Source organism: Panthera leo, chromosome C1 (assembly GCF_018350215.1).
Source record: "Panthera leo isolate Ple1 chromosome C1, P.leo_Ple1_pat1.1, whole genome shotgun sequence".
Lineage (NCBI taxonomy): Eukaryota > Metazoa > Chordata > Mammalia > Carnivora > Felidae > Panthera > Panthera leo.
Genome location: NC_056686.1, coordinates 21,539,366 through 21,557,020, shown reverse-complemented (window position 1 = coordinate 21,557,020; position 17,655 = coordinate 21,539,366). Strand labels below are relative to the sequence as shown.

The 17,655-nt window shown below is 50.8% G+C and overlaps 1 protein-coding gene across 1 annotated transcript in view; it reads right to left on the bottom strand.

The window, feature by feature from the left end:
- OPRD1 (opioid receptor delta 1) overlaps nucleotides 1-17,329 on the bottom strand; it is a 31,577-nt gene extending 14,248 nt beyond the window's left edge. The window contains exon 1 of the mRNA XM_042952247.1: nucleotides 17,103-17,329. Coding sequence (XP_042808181.1) covers nucleotides 17,103-17,329 — 227 coding nt within the window. The remainder of the gene's footprint in view (nucleotides 1-17,102) is intronic.
- Between the last annotated feature and the right edge of the window lie 326 nt (nucleotides 17,330-17,655).

Here is a 17,655-nt window from a genome sequence, read left to right as displayed (position 1 = left end):
GAACCAGCCACAGACTGAAGAGCTCACACTGAGCCAATTCTTCCTCCCCACCTCCTCCTCACTTCTATCCTCAACCCAGACCAAGCCAGGTTCCCTGAAGGACACCTGAGCCTGACCCTGTTTGCCCTGAATCTGAAGTGACTCAGATCTGCCGTGGCGAAGGGAAATGTCAGATCATTTATCCAAAGCAGCTAATTTGTTTCTAACTAAACGGAGGGGTATTTTCTCCACTTAAGACACCACAGCCCATGGGGATCAAAGTGGGGGCAAGAGACCTGAAAAGAAAAACAATAACAGCAACAAGGTAGGAGCACCACCCTCAGTCCGATCCAACCTTGTGGCACCTGAGGGACAAATCAAACAAAATGGCTTCAGCCTAGATCAAAACACATTTGGTTCCAAACAGCATGGTTTGCTGGAGTATTTAGAATCAATTTTGTTCCAAATGCTTTTTGAGATCTCAAAAATAATAGCTGCTCACTATAAAATGTTCAAATAATACAGAAATCATTTAATAAAGAAAAATTAAAACCACTATTAACATTACAGACCATTGTTACAGGTAACTTGCAAACACTCATACCCTGTTTTATATAAATGGGATCTTGCTCTAATACTGTTACATAACCTGTTTCTTTCTCTCAAAAGTATGCTGTGACCATCTCTCTATATCCATAGATACAAATTAATATAATTTTTGATGACGGACTGTTATTCTAACCCAGAGGTCAACAGACTTTTTCTGTAAAGGGCCAGAGGGTAAATATTTTAGGCTTTCAGGCCACATAAGATCTCTGTTGCATATTCTTGTTTTGTTCTTTTACAACCCTTTCAAAGCATAAAAACTGTTTTTAGCTCAAGGACCACAGAAAAACAGACTGCAGGCTGGGTCTAGTCTCACTTATGGACACTGAAGCTCCTGCATGAAATAATTTAATAAATTCCCTATTGAAAGATATGGACGTTGTTTCCACTTTTTTGTTATTATAAATAATGTTATGATAAACACCTTTGTGCACTCAGATATCTGTTGGTCTCCTTGGGAAAAAGATTCCTAGAATCTCAGAGCTGGAAGGAACCTTTACAGTGACACGGGCATTCCTTCTAAGGCACTCCAGACAAATGGCCTTGCAGTTTCTGCTTGAGTGTGCCCAGAGAGGGGGAACTCACCGCCTGCAGGCACAGTCCAGCCCACTGTTGGGACGACTCACAGGGTAAGCAAGTTCTCTCTCTCTTTGTTGGAACTAAGGGCTGCCTCTTTTTCACCCAGTACTATTTTTCCCCATTCTGCTCATGGAATCACAGCATCTAAAACTAACCCTTCTCCCTTCTGACTGTTGGAAAATAGGAGGTATTAACAGTACACATCTCAATTGTGGCTCCGTCAGTTAAGCATCTGACTTCGGCTCAGGTCATGATCTCACAGTTCGTGAGTTTGAGCCCCATGTTGGGCCCCCCTGGGGCCTGCTTCAGATTCTGCCCCCTCTCAGAGATTCTCTCCCTCTCTCTGCCCCTCCCCTGCTCGTGCTCTCTCCTGTCTCTCTCAAAAATAAATAAACATTAAAAAAATTAAAAAGAAAAACCAGTACACACCTCATCCAGCTCTGGTGAGATCAGAGTTAATACAAGTAAGTGCTCACTCCATGTGAGCTGTTATGGCCGGTTGGTTAGCTGCCTTCTCAGCATCACAGGGCCGTACCTGGAGCCCTCAGGTACGCTCCTGACTATCTGAGTAAATAGGATACCCTCCTCTTGGGTTAACGGAGGGCCAGAGATGATGCAGGTAAGCCACATGGCAGGCACACAGATGGTGCTCAGGCCTGGCCTCCTCCCATCTCTCTAAGCAAGTAAGTGAGGCCAAATCCATTTTCGGTGGGATCTAAAACCTCAAATCCATTAATGTGGACATATGCCCCAGCAAGCAGGGCTGGCCTCTGCGGACAGGTGTCCAGGTTTCTGCCTCATGACTGGCTGCATTCTGCCCATACCCAGATGAGGTTTCCAGTGTTTCCTACCTCACTCATCACTGCTGGTGGGGCATCAGCTTAGGCTGCACCCCCTTTCACACAGGCCCCCAGGTGGGTCTCCTCAGCTCACAACTCTGTTCATCTCCTTCTCCTTCTGAACTGCTCCAGAAATTCCCTGCCCCCTGCACATCCGCACCGTGGGCCAGGGGCTCAGCAGAGATACTGTCACCACCAAGCCTTTAATAACTGTGGTGGGTGGAATGGTGGCCCCGAGAAAGACAATTCCATGTCCCAACCCTTAGGGCCTGTGAATGTACTGAATTTACTTGGAAAAGGAGTCTTTGCAGACATAATTAAGGATCTGGAGATGAGACCATCCTGGATTCTCTGGGTGGGCTATAACGCCAGTGACAGGTGTCCTTGTACAGGTGCAGACAGAAGCAGAGGCTGGGGTGATGCAGCCACAAGGCAGGCCTGGAGCCACCAGAAGCTGGAGGAGGAGGCAAGCAAGGACTCTTCCCAAGCGCCTTCAGAGGAAGCACCGCCCTGCAGACACCTTGTGGACTCTTGGCCTCTAGAACTGTGACAGAATACATTTCTGTTGTTTTAAGTCCATGTTAATTTGTTAGGGCAGCCCTAGAAAACTAAGGGAGTAAAGGTGCAGCCCAGAGAGAAGCATGGCCTTTGGCACCAGGTACACCTAGATTTAAGCCTCAGCCCTGTCTCTAACTAACTGTACAACCTTGAGCAAGTTCTAACTTGTCCCGAGCCTCAGTCTGCTCTTCTGCGAACTGGGAATAATGATCCTTCCTCAGGAGGGTGTGGTGAGTACCAAATGAGTTCATGCTTATGATGTCCCTAGCACACTGCTTGGCACACTCATATCATAGTGGCTTCTCTTGTCCAGACAGGGGAAAAGGGCCCAGAATGATACCTGCTGACCTGCCCTGGGGGTCCTGGGCTCCCTCCTGGCTCCTGTGCTGGCCTTTGGTAACCTGTCACCATTTTGGTGAGACACAGAGCCCTGTGCTGGAACTTCAGCACTGGAAGAGGCTCTGATCTATAACACTGAGTTCTAACCTCCTCTCCCACTTTACAAATTGGGAAACTGAGGCCAGGAGAGGCAAAGACAGTTACACGAGGTTACGCAGAGTGCCAATTCTCCTGACTCCCGAGAGGCCAAGTTCTTTCTTCTCTACCAAGCTGTCCTCCTAGCAGCTAACTCTCAGATGAAGGGTTCAGGTGGCTGAGGCCGAAGGGAAAGGGGGGCTCCCGTCCAAGGCTTCAGCATTCCTGATGAAGGCCTGGGCTCTTACTAGAGGCCCACATTCTAGGTCCCTGTGTCCAGTGATTAGCCAATGTCAGGGAGGTCCGTGGATGGAACCATCCCCCTCCCCATCATCATTTTCAGCAGCAGCTACGCTGACTCAGTGCTTACACGGGCTTGACGTAGTCTATAGAATTCTACCGTGACATTTACATAGATTACCTTGTTCCATTGCTCCAACGACCCTATGCAATTTCCACCATTATCATCCTTACACACAGGAGGAGAATGAGACTCGGGGAGTGTACTGGGTTGAATAGGTCCCCCCCCCCCAAATTCATGTCCACCTGGAACTTCAGATGTGACGTTATCTGGAAATAGGGTCTTTGCAAATATCATTAAAAGGAAGTCATACTAGATCAGCATGGGCCCTAAATCCAATGTGACTGGTGTCCCTATAAGAGGAAGCACAGAGACATACACGGAAGGAACATAGCCATATGAAAACAGATGCAACCACTGCAGAGATGCAGCACAAGCCTAAGGGATGCCAAAGATTGCCAGCAACCACCCGAAGCTAGGTAAGGAGGAATCCTTCCCGAGAGCCTTTGGAGGGAGCATGCCATGCCTGATTTCACACTTCTGGCCTCCTGAACTGTGAAGGATACATTTCTATTGTTTTAAGCCACCCAGTTTATGGTCATTTGTTACGGCACCCCTAAGAAATGAATACAGAGGGGTTAATCGTCTTGCCAGCCGTGGCCTCAAACACAGAAGCAATCAATGTCTGTTAAAATGGCTCCACTCCCCAGTTCTCCCAACAAAGGGACTTTTTTTTCCCTCCCATCGGGAATATAGAATGTTAGCAATGAAAGGAAAGGTGGCTGGTGAGAGTATTTACTGAGCACTTACTATGTGCTGGTCGTGCTGCTAAGTAAGTGCCACAAGTGTGTTCCTATCCCACTGAATCTCCACAGGAGGTGAGCATTATCCCCATTCCACAGGTGAGGAATGTTGAGGCTCAGAGGGGTGAAGAAACCCACCAGAAGTCTCACAGCTAGGAGTGGCGGGATTCGGCCTTGGCTCCCACTGACTCCAGAACCCACTAGCTTAACCTCTACCTCATCTTCTTCTCCCAGTTTGTCAAGGTCAATCCCTCTGCTTTACAAATGAGAAAACCGAGGCACAGGCACAGCAGTGATCACAAAGGCTCGGCCCACTGTGGGGAATAAATAGCTTAAATAAAGCATCTGCCAGCCAGCCTGGGTCCAGTTGGGGCTCCCTGTGTTTGTAGACAAAGGGCGGGTGCTCTTCCCGCTGACAAAACAAGCCAGGCTGGGCAGCAAGGGCTGCAAGCTGTGTCCCTGCCCACCATTTAACAGGAGTGGCAAGTCGCCAGAAATTAATTAGCTGTCTCAGTTTTGGCAAAGCCTAAGGAAGGAAAGTGGTTAATTATAACAAGGCATGTCACAGGAGATGATTAAAGGCTGGAACGTGGAAATAAAGGGCCCTGAGTTGAACAGGAGTTGGGGGGCAGGGAGGTCAGGTCAAGCTCAGCAATAAACAGAGCAGACACCTTGTGCAGTTCATGCTCATGGAAGCCAGGGAAGAGAAGCTCCTCTCCATCAGCCCAGCTCTGCTTCTGGCTTAACGATGGCTGGACCAAGGAATGGGGCAGCCAGACACAACAGAGGCCCCAAGAAAGCAGAGTTCCTCAAGTGTGGCATGTCAGCCCATGGGTCTCTGGAAATAGGACACATCCCTCCCACAAACACCTACGGACATGCTGCCTGAGGGTCAGACCCTAGGTTGGGGCTCCAGCTCTGAACAAAGGCTACTCCCCCTGCCCCACACCTGCTCATCTGAAGAGGGAGAGATGAGCAGTCAAGTGTTTGGAAAAATATGTGCGGACGGGGGACACAGGACACTGGTGGGAACACAGAGGAGGGGGGGTCTGTTGGCCTGGGGGCAGCAGAGAAGGCTCCCTGGAGGAGAGATTTACTAAGCTGAGAGGCAAAGTGTTAATCTAGAGAGAAAAGAGGTCTGAGGCTCCCACACATCTTCCCTCTTGTCTTGTAGTTGGAGGATTTTTATTATAGATCCCAACTACTCCATAGAGAGAAGCTCATTAACAAAGTGTCAACTAGATATTTAGGAAACAGAGATGTCTCCTTAGGACCAGGGATTGAACTAGGAAATAGGATAGAAGATGAACGGGGCACAGTTCCCACCCTCCAGGAGCCACCAGTGTAAAATGGAAAGCAAACACCACATTACAACTAGAAAACACTGTGTCATGACCATGTGTGTCTCCCCTCATTCTATGCAACAGGCACGGACAAAGGCATTTGATTTACATCATTGCATTTCACCCTCACAACAAATGACTGTGGTGAGCACTATCGTTGCATTTGGCAGACTAGTGGACTGAGGCTCAGAAAGGCAGAGAAATTTGCCCAAGGTCACACCGCCTTTAGGTTGTAGTACCAGGACTTAAGCCAGGGTCTGTCTGATTCTACGATGATTAGTTTTATGTGTCAACTTGGCTGGACTATAGTACCCAATTATTTAATCGAAACGAATTTAGGTGCTGCTGTGAAGGTATTTTGTAGATGTGGTTAATATCTGCAATCAGCTGACTATAAGGAAATTATCCTTGGTAACGAGGTCAACCTTAAGAGCAAAACTGAGCTTTCCCAGGGGAAGAAGAAATTCTGCCTGTTGATTGCAGCATCAGCTGTTGCCAGAGAGTTTCCAGCCGGCCACCTTATCCTACAAATTTCAGACTTGCCTTGCCAGACCCCACACTGCATAAGCCAATTGCTTGAGATAGATGCTACTGGTTCTTTTTTCTGGCAGGACCATGTCTGATGCAGACCTGAAAGCCCAAACTCTAGGCTAAGGTTGATGCTGGGAGCCACACACTCTCCTCACGAGAAAAGGGAAATGACACCAGCCACCATGCAAGCGTAGTAGAGGTTGAGATTTCACAAGGTCCCCTGTATGCAGCCTTATATCATTACCAAAGCACATGCTCATTTTTGCCATAGTTGTATGTGATGGATCCTTGAATTATTCTGAGTCCTTCCATTGCTAAGTACATGTCCCACAATTCCATGTAAAAATATTGCACACCAGTTTGTCATTCTTAGTGACCACTCTGTGGGTGATACAGGGATGCTTCAGTTTGCCTAACCTGTTCCCGGCCCCCAAGGGATGTGCTTTGAGGACAAGGGGCAAGGCAGGCCCTGTGCAGAGGACTTCACATCCATTCTCTCCTTTGACCCACACATATATTCCCACTTTGTTCACGGAAAGAAACTGACCCACAGAGGAAAGGTGCTTATCTAGGAGTTCAGAGTGGACAGAACCAGGATCCAAAGTCAGATATTCCAAAAAGCCCAGGTTTTCCACCTCTAGGCCTCAGACCATGCTGTACATTACTTAGGACATATCCCTCTACCTGACACATGGAATTTCACCTGTATTTTATTTATCAACAATTTATCATTTTAATGACTCTACAACTCAGTCTACCCTGCTCCGTGGCCTCTCCTAAACGCCAGCAATATACAAAAGTCATTTTCCACAGTTGGAATCAGAGGGTGTCATGAATTTGACCTTCTTCTCAGCCATTGCTTCACGGTCTCTTTGCACACGCAGGCTCTGGGAGTTATGGGGGCTTCAGTTCAAAGGCTGACTGCCATTTATTAACTGTGGCCCTGGGCAAGTGAATTATCATCTCTGAGCCTCAGTGCCCTCATCTGTCAAATGGAGAGAAACATGGTACCAACCTCATAGAGTCGGGAGGATTAAATGAGATAATATACACGAGGCACTCAGCACAGAGGTGGCCACCTTGTCAGCATTCAAGAAAGGTCAGCAGTGCTATTTCTGGTGTGAAGCCCTGTGGAGTCAATATGCCATGCTTTGCCATTGAACCCTCTCTTATCTGGGATGACAGGACTGAGCAGGTGAGGAGAGTGTCTTAGGACTACTTGCCCCTCCCGGCAGCATAGCCCTGTGGCCATGTGCTGGCCTCCACTTCCTGCCCTGCCTCTCCCAAGGAGGAATGGAAAATCACTAGATGTGGGGCTTTCCCAGCACTCCAGGAGGATGAGTTTTTGTAACCAAGGGAAACAGATCATCTCCATCTGTACTGCAGGGGCATCTGGGCCAGGCGAAGCAGGTTTTCTCCCTCAGCTTAATCCCTGTCCCAGGTTCCCAAGAGCTGGGAAACCAGCCAGAAGACATCATTATTACCAACAACTTCCTGTTCCGGGCCAGGCCCTGAGCTAGGGCCATACATCATCTCCCTTAACCTTCACTGTTCCCTCTGCCTAAAACACTTCCACCCAGGGACAGGCCTCTGCTTAGTTGTCTCCTCCTCCCCAACCTCACTAGACACAACTGCAGCCCCGCCATTCTCCCTCCCCAGTACTGTCTTAGTTGGCTTCATTGCCTATAGCCTTGGCCTTACACCAACTTATGTATTGTCTATCTTTTCCCCCACTAGAACGTCAGCTTCATGAAGGCAGGGACTGTGTCTTGATCACTGTTACATGCCCAGTCCCTAGAACCATGCCCAGTAGGAGGAGGGGCTGCTGAATGTATGCCTGCCACAACCCCACGATGCATGTGATGGTCTATCATCCCCATTTTACAGATGAGAAAACAGGCTCAGTGAGGTGAGCCCAAGGGTGGATGGCCAGCAAGAAGCAGACCTAGGTTTGAACCTCAGTCTGTCTGCCCCTGACGGATGTGGCCACCTTGCCAGGTGCTAGCTCTGCCCCAAGAATCTTGGACTTCTCTGGGCCTGTGAGATGTTGTCAGTGGCCCCCAGGCCAGGCTGCCCTGAGCAGGAACCCACTGCCCTTGCTCCTGGGTACAGCTATTTCTAGATACCCTTTGGCTCACCCTTAGCCCAGTTAATCCCAGGTGTGGAAAGAGATGCAATAAGGGATAAGGGGTTAGGAAAGGCAAGTTCCAGTCCTGCCTTGACCACTAACTCAAGAGACACTGAACCTCTCAAGCCTCTGTTCCTTCATTTTTGTTTTTATTTTTTTAAGTATTTTTCAAATGTTTATTTTGGGGGAGAGAGAGAGAGAGAGAGAAGAGAACAGAACAGAATATGAAACGGGGAGGGACAGAGAAAGGCGGAAAGAGAATCCCAAGCAGTCTTTGCACTATCAGCGCAGAGCCCAATGTGGGGCTTGATCTCACCAACCATGAGATCATGACCTGAGCCAAAATCAAGAGTCAGTTGCTTAACTGACTGAGCCACCTCGGCACCCTGGTTCCCTCATTTTTAAATCAGAGGGGCTGAACTTGACATACAGGTGGCAGAAGATAGGGTAATGGTTAAGAGTATGGGCTCTGAGATCAGAATGACCCAATTTCAATCTGACTCTGGGCCTTTGAGCAGGTTATAGAATTTCTCTGTGCCTCAAGTTTCCTCATTTATAAATGTGGGCAACAAACTCACCTCATATGAGTCTGGGAGATTAAATTGGGATACTGTATATACATCTCTAAGCAGACTGCCTGGAACAAAATAAGTAAAGAGAATCATCATCCATGATTCAAAGCTCTAAGCCTTGGTGAAAAGGTTACCTCTGCAGGGGAGAAGGGGGTGCCATCTCCACCTCTCCCTGTGTTGTGTTTATTAGATGGGGCTTTCTGACCTCACAGGACTTTGAAGTTTGAGTTCTTTCAATTTATCAAGACTCAGAAAGCTACAGAAGACAAGACTCTTTCTGTACACACCCGCCCTGGCCAGAGACAAAGCTGTTGATTTCTGCAGCTGCACTGGGAGCTATAAATCAATAGAGCCCAACCCAGACACCCCATCCCACCCCATATCCCCCAGCTGGTAACAGGGCTGCTGCAGCCTGCATGATGGTAAATTGCGAATTTAAGCCAGGCTTTCTGCTCAAGCCCACGATTATCCCTCTTCCTGTGCATGTTATGATGTTCTGGGTAGCCAATTGGATTTAAAGGTCCCAGGACTCGGAGGTTAATGAAATCATGCCTTGCCCTTGCACAGCTTCCAGGCATCATCTGCCAGGAAGGGGAGAAGGGAAATCTGAGATCACAGCATCTCTGAATCTCAGATTTGGGAAGAGGAGCCTAAAATTATGTTTATCTTTTCTCCACCCAAATCCCCAGTGCCATGCCTCCACCCAGTAGTTTTCCAGTGTCCTCTTGCATACCTTCAGAGATGGGAAGCTCCCTACATTACACAGCAGCCCGTACCTTCTTGGAGAGCTTTGACCGTTAGAAAATTCCTTGTAAAAATAATAACAGGTGTGCACAAATGTAAGTGTTCAAGAATGTTCACAGATGCATTGTTTAGATTGACATAATATTGGGAATAACAGAAGTCCCCCCCAAATAGAACACATTTATACAATGCAGCCATCAAAAAATTATGTTTTCAAATAGTGTTGGTAACTTGACAACATGCTTATGATATAATGTCAAGTGAAAATACAGCTTACAAACTACTGTATATAACATGATCACTATTCCAATACTGTGATCCTGATGTTATTAAAACACACAGACACAGAATCAGAGAGAGAGAGAGAGAGAGAGGGAGGGAGGGAGGGAGAGGGAGAGAGAGAGAGGAAGAGAGAGGGAGAGATGGGAAGGAAATACACCAAATTAACAAAGCTTTTCTCCTTTAGTGAGATTAGGGGTAATGACTGTCTCTACTTAAACTTCTCCATATTTTCTGCAATAACTACTGTGTTACCTCTACAGCAAAAGAAAATTTTTAATATTGAGCTAATAAAACTTCCCTGTAAGATCTACCCAATAATTCTAGTTCCTCTGGGGCTCAATAAATGTTGGTCGAATGAATGAGAAGCGAGCCTTTGAAATAGACACGATAGAAAATGTTCACTGAAAACTTGCCAAATGCCTGGTTCTGTACTGAAGTCCTTCACGTCATGCCTCATAAACTTCTCAAAACCACCCTATGAAGGTCTAATGCTACTCCCATTTCACAGATGAGAAAACTGAGGCTCAGAGAGGTTGTGCATGTATTGCCTACACTCACTCGCTTAGGAAACGGCACAGCTGGGCCATGATCCCAGGTCAGTCTTGCTCTGATGTCAGGGCTGTCGACTGCTGTCAGCCCACACAGAGGCCTCGGAGATTTGCAGACAGCAATCTGCCAGTTCCTCCCTTGCTCTAACTAGACGTTGCCAGCTCTCGCTCCATGTGTCTCATGGACAGTGGTGGCAGAGTGGACATGGAGTGCGTTTGGAGTCAGAAAGGCCTGGGTTTGCACCTTTCGGGCTGTGAGAGCCACCTGCTCCCTCTGAGTCTCCTGGTCCTCATGTGTAAATAAGAATCTACAGCCCCCATTGCAGGGCTGCAGAAACCTCTGGCACATAGCAGGGCTCAGGAGAGGCTTCTTGGTGTCCTTGGTGACTCTGGGCCCACCCCAGTGGATCTGTGAGTTACATGCTCCCCAGGGAACGAACCCGAGAGCTGGAAAAGTGTCAGGCTGGGGGCAAGGCCAGGAGAAGCAGTGGAACACGGGCCAGGGCAGCCCCTTGCCTTCCCCGAGGTCTCACCAGGGCTCACCTGGCCCAGCCTCCGGCCTTCTTGATAGTCTGACAGCATTCCATTTTAGAAAGGGGACAACTGAGGCCAGGGTTTGATGACCCATTCAAGGTCCCACAGCTCTCTCCTGTCACCCTGAGCCAGCCTCTCGGGTTTCCCTGCACTGAGGCCCTCCACCTCCATCCTGCCCCGTGCCCATCCACACCCAGTTCATCATCCTCTTGAACACCATTCCACACAGATCACTCTGAAGTCCTCTTCACCATGACCTGTGACTCAAAGCTCCCACATTTCCCACTATGGTCCCCTTCCCGTGGAACCTGAGAACCCATCCAGCCTCAGCTCCCACTGTCCAGACCTGCAGCCTCTGGCCCCTAACACAATCATGCCGGCCTGTCTCCAGGCCTCTCCTCAGACGCACCTCATCCTCCCCACCAGAGCAACTCCCTCCAATTACCTGGGGCTGGGCCATGTTGCTCTTTGAACATTCCTCTAACACTGAGAATTGTGGAAGGCAGAGACCAGACTGGGTGGATGCATCACTGGCTCCAGGGCCTAGCCATGCTGAGGACATCTACTTGCAGGGCATATGTTGCTTTTGTCCCCGAAGCCTCTCTGCTTTCACAGCCCCCTGAGCCCCTGATACTCAGCTCAACCACTGTGACATTCCCTGTCCTCAGCAGCTCTCCGTCATCCTGCAAACCTCTCTTTGCTCTTGCTGTTCCCTCTGCCTGGAATGCTCCACCCCCACCTCTCCAAGTAGCCAACTACCATTGTTGCTTCACGACTCAGCACCACTCAGCACCCGCAGTACCTCCTCTGGCCAGGTCAGGGGCTTGCCCTGGACTCCCCACAGCTCCCAGAAGATTCAATTGTCCCTGGAGCTGTAACTAAGGGGTGGGGGGTGGGGGATGCTGGAGAACATGGCTGTGTTAGAAGCCAGAGGCCAGGCTGAAGCTTAAGCTGAGGGTCTGGGCCATGGGACCTAAGGCTGGATAGGCCCAGAAGGGGTCAGCATCAGGTGATGCTTGCTGTATGAGTAAATGGGCAGACGACTCAGGAAGCAGGAAAGAGCCCAATATGGAAAATGTAAATAATCAGGTCCCACAGTCATGCTCTGCCCGCCTGGAGCAGCTGCAGGGGTGCTGGTTAATCATAGCACCTGACACGCACTGAGGGCCTACTATGTGCCAGGTGCTGTGCTGTGGCCTTTACATGCATGAGCTCATCTAATCATCCCCAAACCTCTCCTGATCACCCTAGTTTCACAAATGCAGAAATGAGGCTCAGAGAGGGTAAGCTGTTTGCCCAAAGCCACACCACTAGGACATGGTCGGGCTGGGATGGAGACCTGGCAATACCTGATCCCCAGATGTGACCTCTACCACTGCACCATGTCACCTCAGTGGGATCTCTCCTGGCCTAGGGACCCTGGGTCCACAGACCCCAACCCAGGCAAGAGAGGGGAGGGAGACAAGAAGTTAAGGGCCTCCAAAAACAAGATGGTGACTCAGAGCTCCCAATCCTGCAAAGTTGACACTTTAGCACCTATCCCAGCAACCCCTGGCACCTTAGTAGTAGAAAGAGGGGACAGCCAGAACCCATTCACCTGTCACAACCCTGCCCCAGTCCATGCTGTCTGGCCCACCCTCCTTTCCCTGCTCTGCACTGCAGTTAGGATGGGAGGGAAAACATGATGCTTCACCAATATCAGCTTGTCATCTTTAGGAAAAAGGTGTTTATGAGTCAGATACTATGATCCACATTTTGCAAATGAAGAAACTGAGGTGCAGTGTGGCAATCCAATTCATTAAAGATCTTAGTAGGTGGCAGAGCCCGCACTTGATACAGGAGTCGTCAGAAGAGACAGGGGCCGAGGGCGAGACCAAGTGGCAGAAAAGCACATGGCCTAAAACAGTCACGAAGAGGCAGGCTGGGCTAGTTACACGCAGCGGGCAGGGTGGGAGAGGTAGGGATGGTCAAAGACACACAGCAGGGTCCAAACCCCCTGAAACCAGGATCTGGGAGAGGTGCAGGCAGAGAATCAGGGCAGGCTGTGGAACAGACAGGAGGCCATGTGGAAAAGCATCAACTCCATTCTCCTGCCTGGATTCTGGGGCCGATGAACCAGGAAGTCCTGGGTCATGCAGAGGGAGGATAGACAGGGTCACCTGTCAGAGATGGGGACCTGCTAAGCCCTTCACACTCTGCCCTGCCCAGTGAGCCACCAGGGGGAACTCCTGGATTCCAGCCCTGCTCAGGACACTGACCACCCAGAAAGAGGGGCTGTTGGGAGACTGCTCTGAGGACCCACAGGGCCACCATACTGGCTGAACTCACACTGCAGGACTAAGGGGTGGTGCTCTGCCTGGGGACTAGATGTCCCCCCAAATCCTGCTCGTATTCACAGAAGCCTCGGAAGCCACAGGCCATTTGTTAAGAGCACAATTCCTAGACACCCCTCTCATGCCTCTGGAAGGATGAGTGGGTTTCTCAAACGGATGCATGATGTAGGGAGAGGGCCAGAGTGTGGGGGAGGCAGGACTGGAGGGTGCTTCGTGATGTGGGATTCCAAGAGTCTTTTTTCTCAGCCCCTCATCCGTGTCAAGCTTCTCATCGGGGGCTCCTCTCTTTGTTTCTTTTTTTTTTTTTTTTTAATGTTTTATTTTTTGAGAGAGAGAGAGAGCGAGTGGAGTGCACGACTGGGGGAGGGGCAGAGAGAAAGGGGGACAGAGGATCCGAAGCAGGCTCTGTGCTGACAGGCTGACAGAAGAGAGCCCATCTCGGGGCTCCAACTCACAAAGCGTGAGACCATGACCTGAGCCAAAGTTGGACGCTCAGCCGACTGAGCCACCCAGGAACCCCCCTCTGTTTCTTATTACCCCCTCCTCATCCTTCAGCTCCTCAGAGACACACATCAGGGGCTCCCAAAGCCCCCCCCCCCGCACCCCCCCGCACTGTCTCATCGCCTGCTACAATTACAAGTCTGTTAGATGACTAGCGGATGATTGTCATTTCTCCCACCGTGAGGGCAGGGATGGTGTACTTTCCTCACCATTGTATCTCAGCATCTAGCACAGTGTACCATAGAATTTTCTTGAATGAGTTAATTCTTTTCATTCCTTTGCATACAGACGATTCCTTTCTCAAAAGCAGTAAATGGCTCAGCTACAACATGTTAATCCTCACCACAGCCCCGGACACATTGTTCTTCTTCCCACTTTACAAGGGAAGAAATGAGCTCCAGAAAGGTAAAGTCAGTAGCCCAAATACACAGCAGGTAAATGGCTTTGAACTCAGGATTCCAACTTAGATATGTCTGGCTTCAGAACCCCACCTCTGCCACTGTACCAACCCGCTCTCCCACCCTAAGGGTTTCCCTTTGGAAACCTACCCCTGCCCTCAACTGCTGGAGCTCAGGACTGGCACGCAGAATCCATTCCTTCAACCATTCATTCATTCAACCAATCAGCCAACTCACTTTTTGGTTGTGTCAAGCCCTGCATGGGGTGCCAGGAAACCAGACAGATCAGGGGTCTCTCTTCAGCCTGGGCTCCCTTCTCTCCACTGCTCTCAGGACTTTGCCAGCAGAAGCAGAGCCCCAGGCAGCTGCCCTACCGTTAGTCTCTCCATCAGTGGGGGAAGAATTAAGTGCCAGCCCCATCATCACCCCTCCCTCCCAGGACAGCACCCTAAACTACACAGGCCAAAGAATGTGTAGGATCACAATCTTTTTGTCTCCATTGTTCTCTGATGATTCTAGGAAAGAGGAGGAACAGAATTCTGCCCCCTTCTTCCATGAAATTCTTTGACTGTCCTCTACCCCAGACATCTCTGGAAAAAGTTCTAGACTTGGAGTCACAAGACCAGGGTTTTCGCTCCAGGTCTGGAGCTAGCTGTAGGACCTTAAGTCATCCTGTGTCTCCCTGAACCACAGATTCCACATCTGTAAAATGGAGGCATCATATTGAGGATCTGATGCTTATCCCACAGGCTTATAGGTGAGGATTAAATCATTCAGACCCAGAGATAGCTATCACATAGATGATTGGCCCAGGAAATGTCTTAGCAACATGGGGACCTATGGGGGCCAGCTATATGGCTTGCAAGAGGCATTCGATGATGGGATTTGGGGAAGGTTGGTTGGAGCAGCCCTAGCAAGCTGAGCCCAGAGCATACGCTGAGGGGACCCTCAGAAGTGAGAGGACTTCCCCTGGCTCACAGGTAGTGGGGGAGATGTGCTCATCGGCCCAACATCCAGAGCCCCTGGAGAAGAGGCCGGGAATGGCACTGAGCACATTGACAGGGCTCTTCCCAGACTCCAGCACCTAGAGTTCCCCAGAGAGCATACGTGCCAGGAACCTGGAACTCAGAATTTTAGCTGCCCTCAGGCCCACTTAGGACAAGTACCTCCTTCTTTAAAAGGCACTAGATTCCGAGGCATCTGGAAAATTCCTACTCTTCATCACACAGACAGCTTCCATTTATCGGATCCAGGCACCAGGCCAGCTGCATTTTATATGTTTGCTCACTGACACTTCACAAAAACTCTGTTGAAGAAGGTTCTATTATTACCCCATTCAAAAATGAAGAAACTGAGGCTCAGAGCGGTTAAGTAATTTCCCCAAGTCACAGAGCCATTTCGTGGCAGAGCTGGGATTAATACTCAGGTTGGCCCCACTCTAAAGCCTGTACTACCTCCAAAGACAAGGTGAGGAGAATGATGAACAAAAATGCACAGCAAAGATCAATCCTGCTGTGCTTGGGGGAATTTTCCCAGAGTAGCTGGTAATGAGTCATTGAAAGCACAGGAGATTCTTGTGCCCTCCACTCTTCCTGGGGGAGCAAAGACTCCCCCAGAGATAATTGATGCCAAAGCTCCTTCAACACCCACACACCCATCCGATGCTCCAACGCACGCGTCCCTCCCCTGCAGAGACCCCATACTCTGCAATTCAGACTCCAGAGATCGGGTCTCCATTCTTCAGACAGGGAAAATGAGACAGATGGGGCAGATGGTGTGGGACAAGGGGACTGGGGTGCCCTCTGTGATGGGCATCAGTGACTGGACTGAGACCACAGTTCACGTTCCCAACCTCTGAGTCCACAATCTGCCCTCTGCCCTGCTTGGTGGCACCACAGCCCAGAGAGGTTTAGGGCTGTGCCCTTGGTCAACCAGCAGGGATGGATGACCCATTTCCACCTAACAGTAAATACAAGGGCATCTTTGTTGTTATAAGGATAGGAGGTTCCTTTCTATCCTTTTTTGCCCACGTCTGAACTAGCAGAACTGGGTCAGGAGGCTGCTGCTTCCAGGCAAGCCGATGATGTTTTAGATTCTCTGAGAAAGTCCCAGCACGCTACATAGACACCAAGAAGAGAACTTCTCTTCTGGAGGCAAAAGCTCAGCTCCACTCCCACCCAAATAAAACACCGTTGCCTCTAGCAGAAAGAAAAGCCTGTTAGAGAAGAGGAGAGAATGAAACAGGGCATTTGTGAGGAGCTGAAGCCTCGCTGAATCGCATCCAGACCTGGAGACCAGATGGCCACTGAGGAGGGAAGCAGATTACTGCCTGGCTGGCCCACAGCTGCTGCCCCCTGCACCCAGGAGCCACAGGCCCTCCATCAGCAAATGCACACACAGGGGGACAAACACAAAGATCCGAAGCCACTCCGGATGCTCTCCTCCCCCTTGGGTTTCAAAGATTTGACAAGAAACAACACAGTCACAGGCTCATATAGAGAGAATCACCAACTGACAGTGTGGGACAAACACACACCAACACAGGAACCCCAAGAGACGGGCATCAATGGGATTTGGTAAGTGCCCCCACTGAATGGTGCAGATACACAAGCACTCCCCTGTCCCCCGACCAGCACAGACAGCTGTCTCCCCAGAAGCCCGCCCCCAGGACGTTTTTAGAGGTCCAAACATTCAATACATTTGTACCGTCACAAACACAGAATCACCCACTCATATACTGACAGACCACTAACTGTCGCCAAACTATCCCACATAGCCTAATGCAGAAGCAAGGGGGGCGGGGGCGCGAACAAATGATCAAATGTTATTTAGTCACACACACACACACACACACACACACACACACACACACACACACTCACTCTCGGTGTCCGTCTCTCAATGGAAGCAGTCTCCTAACTGGCCCCCGGGCTCCCCCTGCAGGAAGTGCGGGGGGGGGGGGGGCGCCGGGGAGCCCCGGGCCCGAGGTCAGGGGGCCGGTCCCCGGTCCCCACCGTCACCCCGCGGTGCCAGCCCGCAGTGGACTCACCGGACGATGCCAAACATGACAAGAACGTTGCCCAGCAGCCCCACGGCACACACGGCCGAGTAGAGCGCGGTGATGGCGATAGCCAGGGCGAGGGACGAGGCGCTCCGGGCGCCCGGCGGCCCCGACGCATTGGCGCCGGCGCTGGGGAAGGCGCTGGGGAAGGCGTCTGAAGAGTTGGCTAGGAGCGGGGGCTGCAGCTCGGCGTCCGCAGAGGGGGACGGCTCCATGGCGGCAGGTGCCGCGTCCCTCCCCGCCGTGCGCCCTGGGCGCAGAACCCCGGTGCGAGGGACGCGCCGAGGGCCAAGGCCGGGGCCCCGACGCCGCGGGCTGCAGCGCCCGGGCCGCCGGGCTGGCCCCGCGCCTCCCCCCGTGCACCTGGCTTCCCGCCCGCCTGCCCCCGGCGCCCGCCCGCTCTCCTCGCCCGGAGCGCTCTGAGCGGGAGCCACTGCGGGCTCCTTGGACGCGCCCGCCGCGCGCACCACGTGGCCCGGAGGCGGCCGCCAGACTGCGCCCGCGACCGGGGGCGGGCGCTGCACCACCGGTTTAGAGCTGG